The following is a 19,614-nucleotide window of genomic DNA, read 5'->3' as shown; positions in this document are numbered from 1 at the left end:
CAATGAAATGTCGTTGATATGGACTACCCGGAGCCTGAACAATAGCCCGATAATAATTCTAATTTACGTATATTACAGTCATATAAAACTGAGAAATGCAGCAAATATTCTGTGCAGTACATTACACTTAACCTTTTATTTGTTTTTGTGGGTGCTGATGTGGGGAAAAAAGGGCATCCCTCCGATAATTATTCATAAAGAATAAAGTTGCGTACAGCAGCACATCTTTTACTTACTTAGACATTTATTTGCTTCAATACCCATACACTCATGCAGATGTTTAATACTTAACAGACTGCTACGAAACTATCAATTCACACGGTCTTTGTGAGTCTTTAGCATTTACTATTTCTACATGTATCACAAGAACAGGCAACAACAAAAAACAAATAAATGATGGAGTGATGAGCGTTTGTGTGTGTGTGTGTGTGTGTGAGAGAGAATTAAAGGCATTCATTTTTAAGAATTCTGTCGTTCTACAGTATTGAAGACCAAACAAAGAAAACGAATATCTGAAACCCAAAATTAAAAACCAAATAACTACCCAACGAACAAGTATCCAAATATCTGTACATTAGTCAGAGTGTAGCACAACATAGAGTAGAAGTGAAAGCAGTGCTCTGTTTATTTAAATGGTAAGGCGCACTACAAATATCTTGTCGCCCAAAATCGATGAATAATTGTGGTAAATGATCGTGATCTCAATATTGATCAAAATGATTGTGGTTGTCATTTTTTTGTTTGACATAATCTTGCAGCCCTAGCATTTCATGGTAAACGGTGATCCCTTTTAAAACGAAGCTTTCAATTTTCAATTAAAGTGAAAACACGGGAGAAGAAAAGGTGTCTCTCTGCAGGAAATAAAATCAATAACCACTCCTTTACCAAATCACTGTTCAGCTGTGTGCCTTTTATTTCTCTGCGCCGGTATAGGTGGCCCAGGCAGCATCAGCATGTGCAGCCACCGAGTGGAAAAAATAAATGTGATCTCCTAAACCTAAACTGATAATTCTCCTGGGCTCTATCTCTGTGTGTCAGCCAATCCAATATTTTACTGTTGGACTTTTAAAAGGCATGGCCCCCCTCCCCTTAGGCATACAAATGTGATTCACTGATAAATGCGCTAGTGAGCTACAGCCCGGCTGGAAAGCAACACGGTCTGATATGCACATGCCAATCGATCCACAAGGAGGGCTACGCACACACACACACAAACAAACACACGCACACACACACACACACACACACAACAAACACACACACACACACTGAGAACTACACATTGTACACAAACATACATACACAATCACACTGAAACACACATGCAAGCACGCGCTGCCACGGACACACAGACTCAGGGAATATAACACTTTGAAATGGTAAATAAGGATGCCAGCGCTGAACTTCCATTTCATTTTGCGCCGCTGTTGTGGAGTCGGATTGTAACTTATAGCTAGTTACTCACACAAACACACTCTTTAAACACACGTGCATGCATGTGAGGTCACTGATGCAGAATGATGATAGCCACACTCTCGTAAGAGGCATTCTGTGAATTGAAACGCATACATGCACGTACAGGCTCACATAGCTGGTTCTCCATAATCAAATGTAATCAGTTTTCTAATGTAGTCAAAAATGTGTGTGTGTGTGTGTGTGTGTGTGTGTGTGTGTGTGTGTGTGTGTATTTGTCTTAGGGGTTGTGTGTTTATGTCTCTGCATATACCTGTGTGCATGTCTGTGTGAATGTCAGGCTGTTTAGCTGTGTGTTTGAGTTTTCCCGGTTTCTTTTAGGCCATGTCCACACACACACCAAAACGATCTTCCCTGGCATCGTTTCAAGAATATATGCGTCCAAACGGATCCGTTTGGACGCATATATTGTCAATGACTCAACACGCTACTTCATATTCCAGGCCCAGCCTATAGGTGGCGCTGTTTCTGGTACAGAAATTCACCAAAAAAAGGAGAAGAGGAGGCAGAGCATGCGCACAAAGCTTGCGCACTGTATACAAACGCACAGTATATTTTGCCCTACTAACCCTAATAGGCTCAATATCTTCTCCAGCAGGAACACAAGCATGTCGTCCGCCATTGTTGTTGTTATGAGACGTCATCGCGGGATAAGAGGTCGAAGGCTAGGGGTTGAGGGGTCTGGGGGGTCGTCGATACGCAAGTATGCGGCTTCTCCGTCCAAACGAAGCCACAAGGGCGCCGTTTTCGAATTTTTTTCACCCTGGGACCAGGTTTCAAAAAAGTGCGTCTTCAGGCAGCGCGTTTACAGGATTCTTTTCGACGATCGGCCAAAACGATGCAAAACGTGCGTTTTCACACCGAAAAGCGTCTCCATGTGGATGGCCCCTTGTTCTGCTGCTGCTCCCCCTACAACTCAGGGGATAATTCAAACTGAACTCACTGCAGGGAATCCAGGTGGTTGCAAATTAAAAAAATTTAACCACTTTGAATTGTAGAGGGATATTCGTAGGAACAGTCCTTTTGAAAGTTGAACTTTTAAATTCTATTTTGAAAGAGAAACTAAGCTCTTTTTGTGAAAGAGCGATGACAGAAGGATAACAAGCCGGCATACCTTACCAACCGGAAAGTCCATTTGCTATTAATTCCCAAAATGATCCATATGACCCCTATTAGACAATATAATTCGTCAGTGCCTTTCAAAACAATCCCTACGGCCATTACAAAAACCATTCATATGACAGTGTTCCAATTTGCTGTCTCTAGGGTTTTAGCTTATGTTTTCTTTTGTTCATTTTGAGGAGGACGGCATTAAACCACACATCAACAACAAAAGTCAAAAATCCCCCACCCCCAAAACGCACATGATGTTGAACTTCCAAGTTTCCTGGAAGTTCTACGTCATATGCCTCGATTAGCTCAAGTTTGGACCCGTTCATGAGAATGCATTGAACACATAAAGCCCAAAACAAGTAAATAATACTGAATGAAGCCAATCAAACGCAGAAGTGAAGTGATCTGAAATTACAATCTTAAAACGTGCTGGGGTAAGAAGAGTGTCCAGCTTAAGTGAACATTGAAGGTGGTTCCGTGCTTTTTGGTGCATAGGAACTAAAAGCAGATTTTACAAACTCTTCACAGTTAACCTGTGCGACATGAAGCATAAGGCAATGTGTTGAGCCAGTTTGGTATGGTCCTGTGATCCTGTTCAGCATTAGGGCTGTTCCCTCTTAGTCGAATAGTCGTCTAATCGGTCGTTTTGGTCTTAGTCAGCTTAGATTTCTTTAGTCGATTAGTCATGTTTTATGCTTTTTTCATGCTGAATGACTTATTTCCAATATACGTAAGAGCACATCTCTGGTAAACAGAATTGTGCAAGTGGTGCTTTTGCATGACTCTTTGCGGAGAAACTCAGATTTACAGATCTGTCGATTAAATCAACTAATCGATACAATTGAATGAGTGTTAGTCGACTGAGAATTTCTTCAATCGAGCACAGCCCTATTCAGCATAGATGCTATACATGGTGGTGACAGTCCAACGAGAGTTTTATGGATGAAAAGACATAAATGCTTTGTTATACAGAGTACAGTGGTACGTGTCATAAGGATCTCCCGTGATGAACCTGAGAGCAGAGTGATAAACTGAGTCCAGGGGTTTAAGAGTGGTAGCAGCAGCATGTCTATAAATTATGTCACCATACTCCAAAAATATGTTTCATTAGTACATTGCATAGCTTCCATGTCAGTGCCTGCGGCCTGCTTCTCCAAACTGGGGGCGAGCTGAGCGTCAACCTGACTTCCAAATATCTAAACTATCCTCTAAGCATTTCTTTTAGTTCAGTAAGCCTTAAGCTAACTTCTTCCCTCCAAGTCAATCTCCTCACGTCATCAGTGTTGATGCTGCTGCAGTGGAAAGGTATAACCACCTGATGTTTGACGTGTTATTCTTGCAGTGTTTAATCAGCTAATCAAACAGTGGGGCCACTTGTTCTCATGAATGTCCTCTGTGACACCGGGCTTATGATAATTTGACCTTAATTGATTTTTCTGGTTGAATTACAGTTAATCAAGGTACAAAGGATAAAGACATGAATTCACGAGTGTCCTTCTGTTCACATGAAGCAAACAACACAACATTGACTCTCTTGTGTCTCCAGTTATAAATCTCATTCTGATTCTGATCTCCCTCGACTTCTCTTCCCTGTATCTCATTGGTATGTTGAACACACGTGGATTTATAATCTGACCCACCTACATTTCTTCTTCTGACCAGCTCTGAATTATGCGCGTGCATGTGTGTGTGTGTGTGTGTGTGTGTGTGTGTGTGTGTGTGTGTGTGTGTGTGTGTGTGTGTGTGTGTATCTGAGGTCGTTTCTCAAGTGTACTGTGTAACATTATGTTTATGAAGCCATTATACAAGTGTGTGTGCGCGGGCATTGTCATCCACTGTGTGTGTTTGTCTCTGTGTGCGCTTTTGTGTGCTAAAGTGCACAATTGTAATGCTTGACTTTATCATGTATGTGCAGAGGCATGTGTGTTGTGTGTTCATCGTTCATGTCAGTTATGTAAGCAGCCCACGGACCCATACATGCAGTTCATTGCTCGTGGGCTTGTGTTAATGTGTGATAATTATTCTTTAAAAGGCCTCTGTACAGAGATGTGTGCTTGTAATGTCTTGCGGGTCTTGACACCAGTGACCTCACAACATGGCATTCGTTTGGCTCTTTATGGTAACGTTCTGCTCTGGGAAAACAACACGGGGCTGCATAAGAACTACAACACCCTCAGTGCCCTGCAGAATCCTACTATGTATCAAACATTCAAAGAGAAAAAATTACACACATGACTACAAAGAGATGCCAAATCCCACAAGGGACAAAGTCCTACAAAGAGACTCAAAATGTATGGGGAAATAGCATTTATTTTATTGAAAAACATTTTCGCCCTAAACCAACCCGCCAAATATGCTCACCTAAGTCTTCCACAAAGCCAGCGAAAACTCTGGAGATTAAATGATGCATTTAGTTTTTTATTTAAGCTAACTTTGTGTAGGCCATCATGCATTTATGAATATGTGTGTGGTCCGTTGTCGAAGGTAAGAAATATCAAAAAGAGAAAGAAATTGAACCTTTCACTGATTTGACATGGAATTCAAAATACCCCGGCACATTCTGAGTATATATGCAAACACACATTACATGTAGGTGTATGGCTTTGCAGTTTAATGTTGGACTTCACTGAAACAAAACCAAAAAAAGCTCCATAGTGGGGTACAGTTCATCGAATTGGACTCAAATGAGATAAAGTTCAGTTGCAGCAGCATGAAGGGGTCCTCGATTCTGCGTCATGTCATTGTTTATCTTTGGTTTTGTTGTTGTTTTATCAGTGGTATAACTCGTTTGCCTTCTTCTTTATCGCAGTGCAGACAACTTGTGTACATTTGAAAATAACTTAAGTTATCTGGGGTACTTTGTCTCCTGGAGGGTTATAGACGGTTTAATCATGAGGGGCCCTGTCAGTTGGCATCAACATAAATAAGCAGAGTAATGAGCATGCATAGTGAAATATAAGGTTTGTGAAGGACACAGATGATTATCATTGTCATTTGGTAGGGAATAACAGTGTTCCAACGCTGCTTACAATGCCCTGGCTGTTATCGAGAGATCAATAGCACTTGAGCTGAATGCCATTATGGTTATTAGGCCTGCTTGTCTGTATGGTGATGAGGCATGAGGACATTATGCAGGGCGGTGTGAGAGCCTGTGTATACCTGTGACTGAGTACATGAGTGAACTCATAATCGTATCTGCTTGTGTTTTCACTGTTGCTTTAAGGTGTATTTAGCATGTGCGCAGAATACTCATGAACAGTAATATATACTGCCAATGAATGCTGACATTTCAGAAGGAGTAGGAGTAGTTTCAAGGTGAGAGGGAGAGAAAGTGATGTAGAGTGGAGAGGGAAAGGTGAGCAGAGAGATATACCCAAAGGGAGAAGAGATAAGGGAAACGCAGACAGTGAGAATAACTCACAGGAGGATAGACTGAGGCATTGACGGAAGGTAACGGTAAGGGATTTTACAGCAGGGACACCTGGATGTCACACATGACACACGACCCGGAACCAAAACCAGAGCTCGTAAGATAAAGCTTGAGGTTGCAATTTTTCTTTTATTGCATTGTCAACAAATTGAATGAACAGACCAAAACCAACAATGTCTTGCTCCTGCTGTCATGTATTGCCGGTGCAGCCAAAGCCGTGAAGCCTGTTCCTTCCGTGCCAAACCGCTCCATTGTTTTCAAGAAACTATTAAAACACACATCAACGAGCCACATTGTATAAATCCATCCACAGCTGAAAATGGTCCCCAACAAATGCACTATTTATTCCTCTTTGACTAATGTTTGGTGGAAAACTACAGTGGCCAGCTGTTTTTGGAAAGGGGTTATAGTGTAGTTGTGATCTGTTCTCAAAGATTAACATTTTTCAGTGGAAACTAATGGGCTTGGGATGAGTGCCTCAGACAGGGTAAGGAAGTCAGAGAAGTACTGAGAGGAGGAACTCATTGTTGGTTTTGGACGTTTTCATGGAATTTGTTTACAATAAGAACAATTTAGAATAAAGTGAGTGATAGAGCGTGTTCATAAAGTAAAATTATAGACAAGGAGGAGGCAATGTCCTACATTTACGTTTGTAGTCAGTTTAACCCATAGTTAGGTTAATATAAGTGAGCTTCAGTAGTTCGTGGGCAGCACCTAGCAGCAATATTGCTGCTTTGGTAACCAGCAGCTTATTGCAGGCATTGATTATTTTTAATGGACACCTGCCAGCCAGTAAGAAACAAGTATTTTCTGTGGCCATGGCACAAGCCACAGGGACTCACAAGTCTCTTCGCTACCTGTTGTGCATCTGTTGCCAGAGACAGATCTATCTTCACATTGCAGTCAAGTTCTGTGTTGTCTAGATAAACAAGAGTTGGCCTTAAATACACTTAGCTCACAGCTGCAGAGAACTTCACAGCGGAACATTTTGCATGTCACGTGCAAGGATATTATTTTAACATTTTTAAAGGGTAATAGTTACTGCTTAAAATGTTTTATCTCATTTTTGAAAATAGATGCAACCTCACATTTAGTCTATTATATTAACTTACCAACTTCAAAAAAGTTAAGGAAACACTCCTTAAAGGTCCAGAGTGTAACGTGTTTAGTTGTTCATAATAAAAATCTGTGTTGCCCGTTCACAAACTTTAGATGAATTAGATTTCATGAATATTGACCTCCACCATAAAATTCCAAGTATTCCTTTTGGCTTGACATTTTACATTTACATTCACATGAAGTGGGGTAGACGCTCCATATTCATGCGCCATCTTGAAATATCTTAGCCGGTAAGGGACATACAGGACATACTGCTCCGCCTTTCGCGTTTTCGCTGTCACATGATAAACTCACAGGTGCTGCTAATGCTGCTAATGGGTATCGTAGCTTCCCGGCCCCCTGCAAGTTTGAAGAAGGAAACATGGAGGACCACACATATTCAAAAATCCAAATTTCAGGAAGTCTTCTTCTTCGCCCAGAAAAAGAAAAAGGATATTGAAAAGAGCAAGAGAGAGGCTTTTTGAAGCGTGAAGGTTACCATAGCTGTAATACGTACTTTGAACTGCGTGGTGCGAGAGAGTTGATTGCGATATATGATCTCAACGCTAGGTGGGAGAAATTCCCACACATTGGACCTTTAAAGGACTGCTATCAGTGTTTTTTTTTTTTTTTAAACTAGCTGACAATATAGGAGAGATTCAAAAAGAAACGCAAAGAGGCAGAGGTGTAGAAAAAAAAAGAGAGACTGACTAAACAAGAAAAATAGGATGAGAAAGACGAGAGCAGGAGAACTTAAAGTTTAAAGCAGGATACGGCTTGAGGCCGATGGCAGGGGTGGAGGACGAGAGATAAAGATAGAGAGCGACTGCCAGAGTGGAGGAGAGGAGGAGGAGGGAAGGGTGGATACGACAGGGAAAAAGACAAGAAGAAGTTCAAGGGGCGAGGACAAAAATGAAACGCAGAGGGAGGGAGAAGGAGCAAAGGCTAGAGAGGAGAAGAATGGATGTTGGAAAGGAGAGAGGTAGAGAAAGAGTGATGTAACCCGAGAAGATAAAAAGGATGGGATGTGGCGTGGGGGGGGGGGGTCAAAGAATCAGCGCTGTGGTGAGACTCAGAAGGACATTCACGGAGAAAAAAAAGCTGCAAGAAGTTATTTTCAGCATAATATTCTAAGGGGCATGATCCTTGAAAATATCCTCCTTTCTGATGACATCGTTTCTGATTTCACCACAGCTTGAAGCCACCTAAAGGCGGTCAAAGGAATTTTAGGCTTGGGACATTTTTCTAAATGATTAAAGTTTTTAATAATAATACGCTCTCTCACTTTGATGACACTGTAAATTCAATAACACTCATGCTGTTCAATTATGATTCGCTCAGAAAGTTTTCAGGAATGTTCACTGACTTACAATAAGTATAACGCAGGGAAGTTTCTCTTCTCTTCTCCACTTACCCGTCACATAAAGCACAAGGGCACCAGCATCGTCATCAAAGCTAACATCAAAGTCGAACTTTATGCTTTTTTTTTTCTGCTGAGATGCAAATCACTTTTTATGTAAATAAAGTCACACATCCTTTCAAAGTGCCTCAACAGAGGAGGAGATCAAAGGGAATTGGCATTTCTTGCCACTAACATGCATATGCACGCACATTATTTGGACCCCGGGAAATGGGGAGGGCATGCATGGAGATAACTGGGATGGGCAGACTGAGCGAGGACAAGAAAAAAAGAAAAAGAGAGATGGCACGAGTGAGAGACGGAGAGCAGAGAGTAAGGGCTGGGGAGAGGGTGAAGAACGACAGATAGAGAGGAAGACGGAGAGAGAACAAACAGTGTCAGGGTAATGTTAATGGGGACAGGGATCTTGTCGTATTAAATATAGATGGCTCTGTTATGGGACATGAAATATACATGACACACTACGTTTGACATCTGTAGCAGCTGCGTTAAGAGGCATGTCTGAGGAGATCGTGAGAAGAAAAAAACTGCAAAAATGAGAGGCATTGTAGTGGGGAAGAAAGAAGGTAGGGGACAGATGGACAAAAGGAGAGACGGGGAGAGAGACATCAGAGGAAGACAAGGATCTTGACAGCATGTGATCCCAGGGGAGCACCTTTTTTTTGTTGTCTTTTCTTCATAGGCGGGGGCTTTTCCTAAGATGGGGGATCGATATTTTCTTGCTGTTTCTTGTTGTGCTGCCGATCCTCAGTGTTTAAGTGTTAATCTGAGGTCTTCACTTTGTGTGGTCATGACAGGGCCCATGGGACTTGTAAACAGAGCAGGGCTAATAACCCCCAGTGTCCCGGCTACAACTTCCATCAGGCTCGCATATATCCCTTAGCCCCCGGGGTCACGGCCCCCTACAACTTTTCTGACCCCTTGGACAAAGGCAGTGCCGGCAGCGCGGTCGCTGATAGAAGGATAAAAGCAATACGTGTAACACAAGTCAGAAAAGAAAGAGACTTTTGCTAAAATCTCCCCGGTTTTTAAAGTAAAAATAGCTTTTTCCTCCAGTGCTGGCTCACTGTATGGAAAGCAAACTTGACTTTCTTTTCCCCTTTTGTCACTCCCTATAATGGATTGGCAATATTTGAAAATCAGAACTATTTATCAACTGTAAAACATATTATTTTTTTTTTTTACATTTTCTCCTCTTGTCCTTCCCTGCCACTACAAATCAGTAGGGGTGGGAATCACCAGAGGCCCCACGATACGATATTATCGCGATACTTATGTCGCGGTATGACGTTATAGCGATTTTAATTATATTGCGATATTCTTCGATATATTGCAATTTATTACCCGTTTTCCACCTTTAAATTCTGTCCCCAAAGATACATTTCTCTGTTTGTTCATCTTACCATCTAGTGGACTTAAAAAGCAATTGATTTCATTTTTTCAGTACTAAAAAGTTCAATTCTCATGTGCAGTTCATATAATAAAAGATTGATTCTTGGCGCCCATGTATCGATACAGTATTGCCACGGAAAATATCGCGATACTTTGCTGTATTGATTTTTTTTCCCCCCACCCCTGCAAATCAGTGGATTGAAATTAAAAGAATTTAACTATAAGCCAGATAATAATTCCATGTATCCATATGCAGTTATTATATGAGTAAACAACTGTTTTCAAATGATAAAATTCTACTTTCGCTTGTGCCTGTTTCTTGTTGTTCTCGCTAGAAACCAATATGACAGAATAAGCATGTACTGTACAGTGTGTCCCCTCACAGAATATTTATTGTTGTATATACGGCTATAATTGTAAAGGCTTTGATTTGACCTGTCTTGTCTCCATGTGCTCCGAGTCAGTACGCACATCGGGCAGTGATTTAACCATGCAGACATTTTACATATGTTATATTACTAACACTCAATCTCTGCCTGTGTCTGTTTCCAGTTGCGAGGAACCAGTATGAGCGAATGGGCAGTGATGTCACCATGCAGTGCGGCTCCCTGGACAATGACGCATCGGTGTCATGGAAGGTGAACGGGACCGATGTGAAGGCTCAGCATCATCTAGAGGGTCCCAGACTGGTGCTGAACGAAGTGGACCTGGGCCACAACGGACTCTACAGCTGCTTCCAGAACCCTCACGGAGAGAGGCGGGACACCATCTACCTCCACATCGGCAGTGAGTAGCCAGACAATTGCCCGCCGGATATCATTTCAAATAAGACATGATGAATCTTTAATCATCTCAAAGGGGAAACTGGGTCATTGCTGCAGAATAGAAATGAGTGGTGCAACCAACCACGATGCAATTTCGACTCCAAATGAAGAAGATGAATTAATAATGAGAGATTTTATGAATTTGAGCTTGTAACGTTCTGTCTGTGCAAAAGGAAAGACTAAAAACTATTTACAAGAATATAGTACTCTTGCAGCTGTACTTAATAGTTGTTGTGACTTCAAGCACCATGGGAATGTAATGATTATGTGCTGGCTCTGTCCTGGCTCTGTTACGGCTGTCCTGCTGGCTCCACACTAACACATGAACTTACACAATCAAACTTATGGTCAGCTAGTGCAACAGGCTGCTGGTTGCTGACTTGTGAGTGGTTCTAGGATGTCACTGTGTCAATCAAACAGGTGCTAACTGGCTAAATCTGGTAGCAGTTGTTGAGCTTGCTAGCTTAAGAGGCAGGGGACATGATTGGCTGAAAGGTGAAAGGGCGGAGACATATATGTCATGTAAAGTGACATTAAATAAAAAATGACATGAGATATAAGTGTTATTGGGAAAAATGCCATCATACATACAGTATATATATATATATATATATATATATATATATATATATATATATATATATATATATATATGTATATGTGTGTTATGAAGTTGAAAATAATTAGGGGTTAATTAGGGGTTAACACTGTTGAAAATAATTAGGGGTTAATAAGGATGAAATAACATGTTAGAAAGTTTTGAGTTTCAAAAAATGTCTTAAATTATACACAATGATCGTTTCATTTATATATTTTTTTCAACAATTTATCCATGTAATTATTTATTTTATAATATAATATGATCACTTTGGAGCTCCATATGAATCCATATAATTTCACATATTTGTGTTGTTTGCACAGTAAAAACCCTAAATGACAATTTTATTAGTAAGTTATAATATTTGAAGGGCTGAATATAAAAGTTGAATTGTGATGATACTGTAACTGCCACTGCCAGCTGACGAGCGCTACATGATTCGTAGTTAAAATGACATTTGGTCATTTTGCAGTTATGGCTGTGCATTTTAATAATCATACAAAAGCTAAATGAGGGTCACTTTAACAGCATGTCGCAGTGGCCTATGAGTTGGCAAAGGCCTCCTTTCAGATCCATTATTCTGATGGGAAATGTTTTATACACTGGGACTGTGCATATTAATGTTGTGGAGATAGGATCGACTTGTAAATGGCAAGTAGCCCTGAGGATAATTGGAAAAAAAACACCTTTGGTAAATATGGTAATTAGCAAAAAACCTTTTTTTTTTTCATGTGTGGATTCGCTTTTTAAACTGCCACCTTCTAACAGAAATCCATTCATTATTTGAAGGTTTTCTCTCAAATATTATGTAAGGGTTAATGCCAGACGAGGTGTCCATTGTCAGGTATTAATGGACGACGGCGAGGCGTGAACCGACCGACGCGCCAAAGTCCATTAATACCTGACAATGGACACCTCGAAGGGCATTCACCCGCTTATACCATGGCCACTTGCCAAATAACATATTTTTAAAATATGAGTTTAGATTTTAATTAGTTTTACAATCGAAATCTAAAGTTTATCCAAACAATAACTCCCTGGTAACGCCTGAGGGTTGGGCTAATACCTGGAACTATCATTCCCATCCTATAAGGTTCTTATGCAATGCAAACGTTGTTCACTCCTCCAGGAAATAGGAAGGACCTTAGATACGACCTGCCTCCCTTAGCAACAGGAGATGTTTATAGTCCGCTCAGCGCGTAGAACTCTTCAGCTTGGCTACGAGCCAGAAAGCTAACGCTATGCTAGTAAGATCCAAAGTCAATAACATTGTGTACAGTTGGCAATCAGTAAAAATAATTTGACAGTGTGTTGAACAACAAGACAAGCTAGCTATCCAGCCACGTCATTGTCCCCAAAACAATATAACAACTTTTACGAACAATTTAATCCGCGATGTGTAAGGTCACCGTCGGCCGCAGCCTGAAGTAGCGACCTGAACAGCGGAACGGGATGTGAGCTAACGTCCGTTTCACCGGAACTCCTTTAGTAGGTGTCCTACATCACTTTTTTATGGACACCCTGTAGCCAATCAGAATCGAGTATTCACCCAGACCATGGTATAATATTAATTTAACATGTGATTCTGCATGGCTAGTTGTAAAAGTAGGTGAATGCAACATTATTGCATAATAATTAGTACAGAAAAATACTTCACAGATATATAACGTGAGACAGGTGCGTCGGAGAGGGACAAGCAAGTTCATTTTCAAAATCTGCCTGATTTTGCCAGATGATGGTCTAGTACTGAAACGTTGCCTACTATTAAACTTTATATATTTTTTTTTTATTTAGAAAGTTAAAGGGAGTTTCTTTGCAAATGAAATAATACTTACATTTGCAACGCGTTCCTAAAAGGATTCCATCGTATTTAGTCAAGTAAGCAGCATTGGCTTTATCTAAGAAAAAAAACAGCATGAGTGTATTTTCAATTTTATTTACATTACATCCATTTACTGTGTACCTCAGTTTTATTGTGATAAGTCCCACCTCCTTCTCCCTCAGTTTGGCTGTTTGAATACATATCTCACTGCATTAGTGCATAGTGTAATGGATAATGTCTATTCTTCAATGACAGGTTTGAGAAAAACAGTATTATAGTTAACAGTGAATGTCCTTATTGGAGCAGACAAAAACCAACAGGGATTCACTTCTGCATTATCTCTGCCGGCCAGCCATTTCTCTTATATATGTGTGTTCACTTTCTAGCTCCCTCCATTTGAGTCTGTTGGAAGTATAAGGAGTAGGCAACATTTGAAATTCAATTTCCACAGGAGTCATGCTGCAGCTGCTAGCTGGCTAGCAGGTGAAATTAGATACATCTTTGGCATCAGTCATGGCAGGCCATTTCAAAAAGCTGCCAAATGTGACACATTTTGATACACTGCAGTAGAAAACCCCCTTAATTCATCACTCCCATGGCATTGAAAAATCTGAACCTATGCCAAATGTCTTATTTTTGACACTGTTGTACTATAAAATCCACGTTGGTTCTAAATCAGAGAAAGGTAGATTGATAGAAAGGTAGATTGGTAATGTTGCTCCGCCTGAGCTGATCCAAAATGTTACCACCGTAAATGGCTTTGATCCCATTTAAAAGCCAATTCTATGTAAGAAATGTAACACAGCAGTATAGGGACGAAGTGAAAAGGTTCCCGTCGGATAAACAGGAAACCACACCTGTACCATTCCATCCACATGTCAACAGAACCGATAGAAAGCCAAGTACACCAGCCATCATGATTTTATTCCAGGCAGTAAGTTAAATGTAACATTCCCATGCAAATGTTTGATGAATGAGACTGTATGGGAGTCTGACAGTTTGGTTAATCATATCGGCAATGATGAATTACCGAATGCTGAACCAATACTGAATTAATGAGAGTTTTATGTTATGGTAGATTGTGTCAGCAGGGTGAATGATGTAATGCATAAATAGACCTGTGTGTGTGTGTGTGTGTGTGTGTGTGTGTGGTGTGTGTGAGAGATGGATAGATGTTTACTCTGTGTGTGTGTGTGTGTGTGTGTGTGTGTGTGTGTGTGTGTGTGTGTGTGTGTGTGTGTGTGTGTGTGTGAGAGAGAGATGGATAAATGTATACCCCTTGTCTGCGTGCAAGCTAGTGCATAAGTGTACTTATTTTCACCAGTGACCTTTTTTCCACCATAAAGACTCTTTGGTGGTGTCAAACTGTGTGTGTGTGTGTGTGTGTGTGTGTGTGTGTGTGTGTGTGTGTGTGTGTGTGTGTGTGTGTGTGTGTGTGTGTGTGTGTGTGTGTGTGTGTGTGAGTGAGAGAGAGAGAGAGATGGATAAATGTATACCCCGTGTCTGCGTGCAAGCTAGTGCATAAGTGTACTTACTTTCGCCCGTGACCTTTTCTCCACCATAAAGACACTTTGGTGGTGTCAAACTGTGTGTGTGTGTGTGTGTGTGTGTGTGTGTGTGTGTGTGTGTGTGTGTGTGTGTGTGTGTGTGTGTGTGTGTGTGTGTGTGTGTGTGTATATTAGAGATAGATAGTTGCACTGTGTAACCATTCATTAGGGGTCAGTTACATGTTTGTGAGAACAACACCGTAGAGATCGACCCTGGCAGTGAATAAACTGTAATTGCCTTTATGTCAGTTGGTGATTTTATGGCACGTCAAAGGCACACACTGGGGCAACATCGACTTTAATTCTGCATTCATACAACAACTCAGATCTTCATCGCATACTCTTCCTCTTTGTCTCTAACTCTTTTGCAACCTGCCTTTTCTTTGTACCTGTTATCACAACCCCACTGTATGATCTTTTCTCTTTTGTTCTTTGTCTTCTCTCTCTCTCGCTCTCTCTGTCTTTCTCAATTTTTTTATCATCTTTTTCATTATGTTAACTGTCACCTACAAAACTTTAAAGTGTCACATTACAGTGATAACGACATCATGACAGGCTACACTTGTCGTGATTACCATCATGGTGATAGTTTGATTTTATGCGGTGTTTATTACGCACACCGGGGGCTTGTTATGTTTTACACGGGTGGAAGTGTTATCAGGAGGACAGCACCGAGCCATCGGTATATGCCTTTTTTTTTTTTTTTTCTCCTTCACCCTTTGTCTCTTTTTACCTCAAAATTACTGAGTTTCTCACCCTTCTTGCTCTTTCTCTTTTACCTTCTACAGCATGTTTTCTTCTTCTTTTCCAGTCCTTCTCTTTTACCTTCTACAGCATGTTTTCTTCTTCTTTTCCAGTCCTTTCCTACATCCATCCTTTCTTTCCTGCCAGTCTGTCTCTATCATCTTTGCGTCTCATTCTCTCGATATCATTCTCCAGATCCCTCCATGTCCTCTTCCCCTCCACATCTCTCTGCCTCTGTGTTTTGGCTTCTAGTTTGTGGCGGCTGTGTGTTTACACTGGTTTGCATTAGGAACAGAGGACGTCATACTATGACCCCGAACCCGTGTGTGTGTGTGTGTGTGTGTGTGTGTGTGTGTGTGTGTGTGTGTGTGTGTGTGTGAGAGTGAATGTGTGTGAATGTGTGCTTGCTCCACCTTCACACCAGTTTTATGGAGCTTTTGTGATCTTCTTCCAGGAGTGTGTCAACATAATGTCAGCACGGGGCGACCGCAGTTGAGTGGGCGTTGACTTGTAATTTTATGTAAAAGTTTAGTGCCGCCGTGATGTCTGTTTCTCTTCCTCTTTGCATTATTGCACCACTGTTTATAGCTGTAGGGTGTTTATATTCTGTCTGTCACTTTGGATACATACAAAGCTGCAATTGCTTAAAAGAAACGATAAGTATGCATAAATATCAATCATTGTGTACAGGTGTGTTCAGCTGATCCCCACATGGCATGATGTCATTTGCCCTATGGTTAAGAAAAGGTGCCTATCTCATGTGGAAGCAAGCACTCAGGGATACACACATTAACACAGCCACACAGCAGCACATTCTGGATGACATCTTTAGACACTGTCTTCTCAAAGAGAAGTGATGCGCAGTGATAGAGAGATAGAAAGTGACAGACTGATAAAGAAAAATGAAATAGCGCAGACAGTAAAAGTTTATTATAATTTAATAAATAAGTGGTCATAAAACTCGAAAGCTCTTTGGTGAAATACAACATCCTTTTCCTTTGCTGTCACAACGGAGAAGTTATTGCTGCCCTGCCCTTTTCCGGCTTTGTCCAGTCTTCTATCAATTGCTGTCTTCAGTGGCTGTCAGCTGAACAATTTATAGCATCACAACATGGGTTAACACAACATCAACTGCAGTGGGTCATATATCCAGCCTCCAGTCACCATGGTGACCTGTCACACAGTCAGTTTGCCAGTCAGTTAGAAGACCTTAAGCTATTCAACCAATAACAAGTGCAAGTAAGTTACAACATTGAGTTAGGACATAATTTACAATTTACACCTTCGCATGAAGTCATTTCTCATTAAATGTCATCACAGATGATGTTGTGTGTGTGTGTATATATATATATATATATATATATATATATATATATATATATATATATATATATATATATATATATATATATATATATAATTATTCACGTAAGAATCTTGATTCCTATCTTTTACGATTCTGAATCGATTCACAACTTCCCAAAATTGATTTTTAGAAACGTTTTTCATCCATCTGGCAATGATGACTTGCCACATGCCCTTTCCAGCTTCCGTAGTAATTATTTAGATAACGTAGCCGTAGATTACGTAGACTACGTAGACTACGTAGTTTCAGCAAGCAGGATGGCTACCACTGTTAGCTCTCGGACAATGGAGCAGCAAGAAATTCAGCCAGCCCGTCTTTGGATTCTACAATCTCCTGAGGAAGAAGAAGCTTTACATGACTCATTAAATATGCAAGGCACTAGCCGAATTAGCGAAACGCTACCTACGCATCCCTGGAACTAGAGTATTCTCCACTGATGGGGATGTAGTGACAGCGCAGTGGAGCAGTCTCACTCCAGAAATTGTAGATCAGCTTCTTTTTCTACAAAAGAACCTATTGCTATTAGTTAGACAGACTGTTAGACAGTGACCAAGTTAAACACAAAGTCAAAGTTTTTGGACTTGGAAGCCTTTCTTAGCTCATAGCCGACTGGAGCAAGTAAAAAAATGATCACCCATATCTATTGAATTGAGAATCAATTTTGGATCGGTTAGCGTTTTGAATCAAGAATCGAACTGAATCGCGAGATACCGAAATATTCAACATCCCTAAATATATATAAATATATATATATATATATATATATATATGTATATATATATATATATATATATATATATATATATATATATATATATATAGCTGTGCAATTGCGGTGACCCTCCAAACATCAGGCCGTGCATATCTAAACTGTCTGTTCCTGATCACTCATCTTTAGAGCCTATTAGCCATCCATCATTTAGCCTGCCAGCTGACACTAGGCAAGAAAAATACTCTTCTACCCCCCCCTCTCAATTTCTTGACAGATAATTCATAGGACAAATAGGGCACTCTAGCCAGAGCACTCCCATCTCTGTAATGACAAGATTTTCAACATCTATAATGAAGAACAACATGTATATTGTGTACTGTCTGCTTGGTAATGAATTTATACCATAAATCATCACACAAGAAAAGGGGGTTCTTCCTCTATGGTTGGCATTGTCTCATTTTTGTAAACAAATCCTGTCTGAGCCGCTCTCAGATCATAGCGGTGCCATTATGTAAACCCTGTTGCGGTGTAGACTTTTTCTTAGCGCTCCAAATGATAACAGAAGTCTTCACCGCCAGTGTTGTGGCCGTGGGTTGTCTTATGAGGCCAAGTCCATTTGGCTTTTGTTGAGTTGTTGGTTAGTACTAAAAACCCTTAGAAAAAGGGGAAGCTCACTTAGAAGGTCACACATGGAAAAAAAAAAACAGACTCTTTCTTTCTTCTTAAAACTTCAGTCGGTCCTTCAGTCACTGTCTTTCTCTGTCAATCTAACAAGTAAGGAAGGGATTGTACTGCCCCGTGCGCCAACTAAAAGATGCTAACACAAAGGCCATATTTGTTTAGTTTACATTTCGGACATTGCATTAATGTATGTTCACTCTCTGGAGCCTTTCCCTAACCTTAATTGTTGCTAATGTGTAGCCCTCATCCATAGTTTAACCCAAAGATAAATGTGAGTAAAAGTAGAGTGGACACACTCATTAAGTTCACAGTTAAATAATCCATTCCTGCTCAGTTGGTTAAATCAAATGTTTACCCCCGATGGTCTTTCAAATGCCTATGAAAGAACACACACACACACACACACAATAGTTGCCTTCAGCTTCACTGAGGATGAGTTGAAGGAGGAGTGAGTTCTCTTGTTAGATTGATGTCCATCTCTTACCCTGAGGCAACTTATTTCAACTCTCACACACAAACACACTCCAATTGGTATCCATTTCCTCTCCGTAGGCTGCTTGTTTTTGTGTGTATCTTCACATACACACACACACACACACACACGCACACACACACACACACACTCAGGGGGCCCATGCTACTTCACTGGGTAATGGAATTGTCTTGTCTCCTTGCAGACAGATCGCTACGGAGGAGGGTGAGCACGTAGAGCTCCACCTCCTCTGGGACTTCCTGTTTAAACCAGGAAGTATTTGCCCCCCCCACATGTAAGGGCACCACTCTACTCAGCTTCCATTTTAATTACTCTCCCTGCTTGTCCCAGTACTCGGTCAATCATAATAAATACAAAACACCTGCGTGGAGGATTTACACAGCCTTAGAATTTAATCCAACAGTTCGTCAACCGTGGCTGGTGACTCAGTTTCTTGTCAGTACAAGAAGCAGCCCTGCAGTCTGCTGAAACGTTGTGAAATGAGTATTTTGAAGTCTTTAAAACTCTGCTGAATGTTTGGAAGGTAACACCTAGAGGACTGACAAATTCAAACGGGTAACACTTTTTAATCAGAACTAGTCATGAAAGTAAATCTCAATGACAACCGCGATGTCTCTAGTAATTGTACTGCCACAGAAAGAATCTGATTCATAAAGAATTGAGGAAAGCTGAACTGAACTCATATCTTGTCTGTCTTTTATCCAGAGGAAGGCGAGGCCTGCCAAAACATTGCTCTGTAGGATGAAAAATAGTTAGTTTTCTAGGGTTTTGCCGAAGTCTGCAGTGCCACCAAGTGTCCTTAAGCAAGACCGGGACTTTCTGCAGCGTCACCGGATTTGTACTTTAGCTGACCTCGGACTCCTCTAGAGATAATGGGACGCTCCTGTACGAATCAATAAAG

The 19,614-nt window shown here is 40.7% G+C and overlaps 1 protein-coding gene across 2 annotated transcripts in view; it reads left to right on the top strand.

Moving 5' to 3' along the window:
- The window catches only part of cntfr (ciliary neurotrophic factor receptor), a 272,275-nt gene that overhangs the window by 148,537 nt on the left and 104,124 nt on the right, over nucleotides 1-19,614 (top strand). For both annotated transcript variants that reach the window (XM_039780625.1, XM_039780624.1), the window contains one exon: nucleotides 10,479-10,712. In XM_039780625.1, the coding sequence (XP_039636559.1) occupies nucleotides 10,479-10,712 (234 nt within the window). The remainder of the gene's footprint in view (nucleotides 1-10,478; nucleotides 10,713-19,614) is intronic.

Source organism: Perca fluviatilis, chromosome 17 (genome assembly GCF_010015445.1).
Source record: "Perca fluviatilis chromosome 17, GENO_Pfluv_1.0, whole genome shotgun sequence".
In the NCBI taxonomy this organism is placed as follows: Eukaryota; Metazoa; Chordata; class Actinopteri; order Perciformes; family Percidae; genus Perca; species Perca fluviatilis.
The sequence above is the reverse complement of the archived record's forward strand: the minus strand, read 5'-3'. Positions and strand labels throughout refer to the sequence as shown.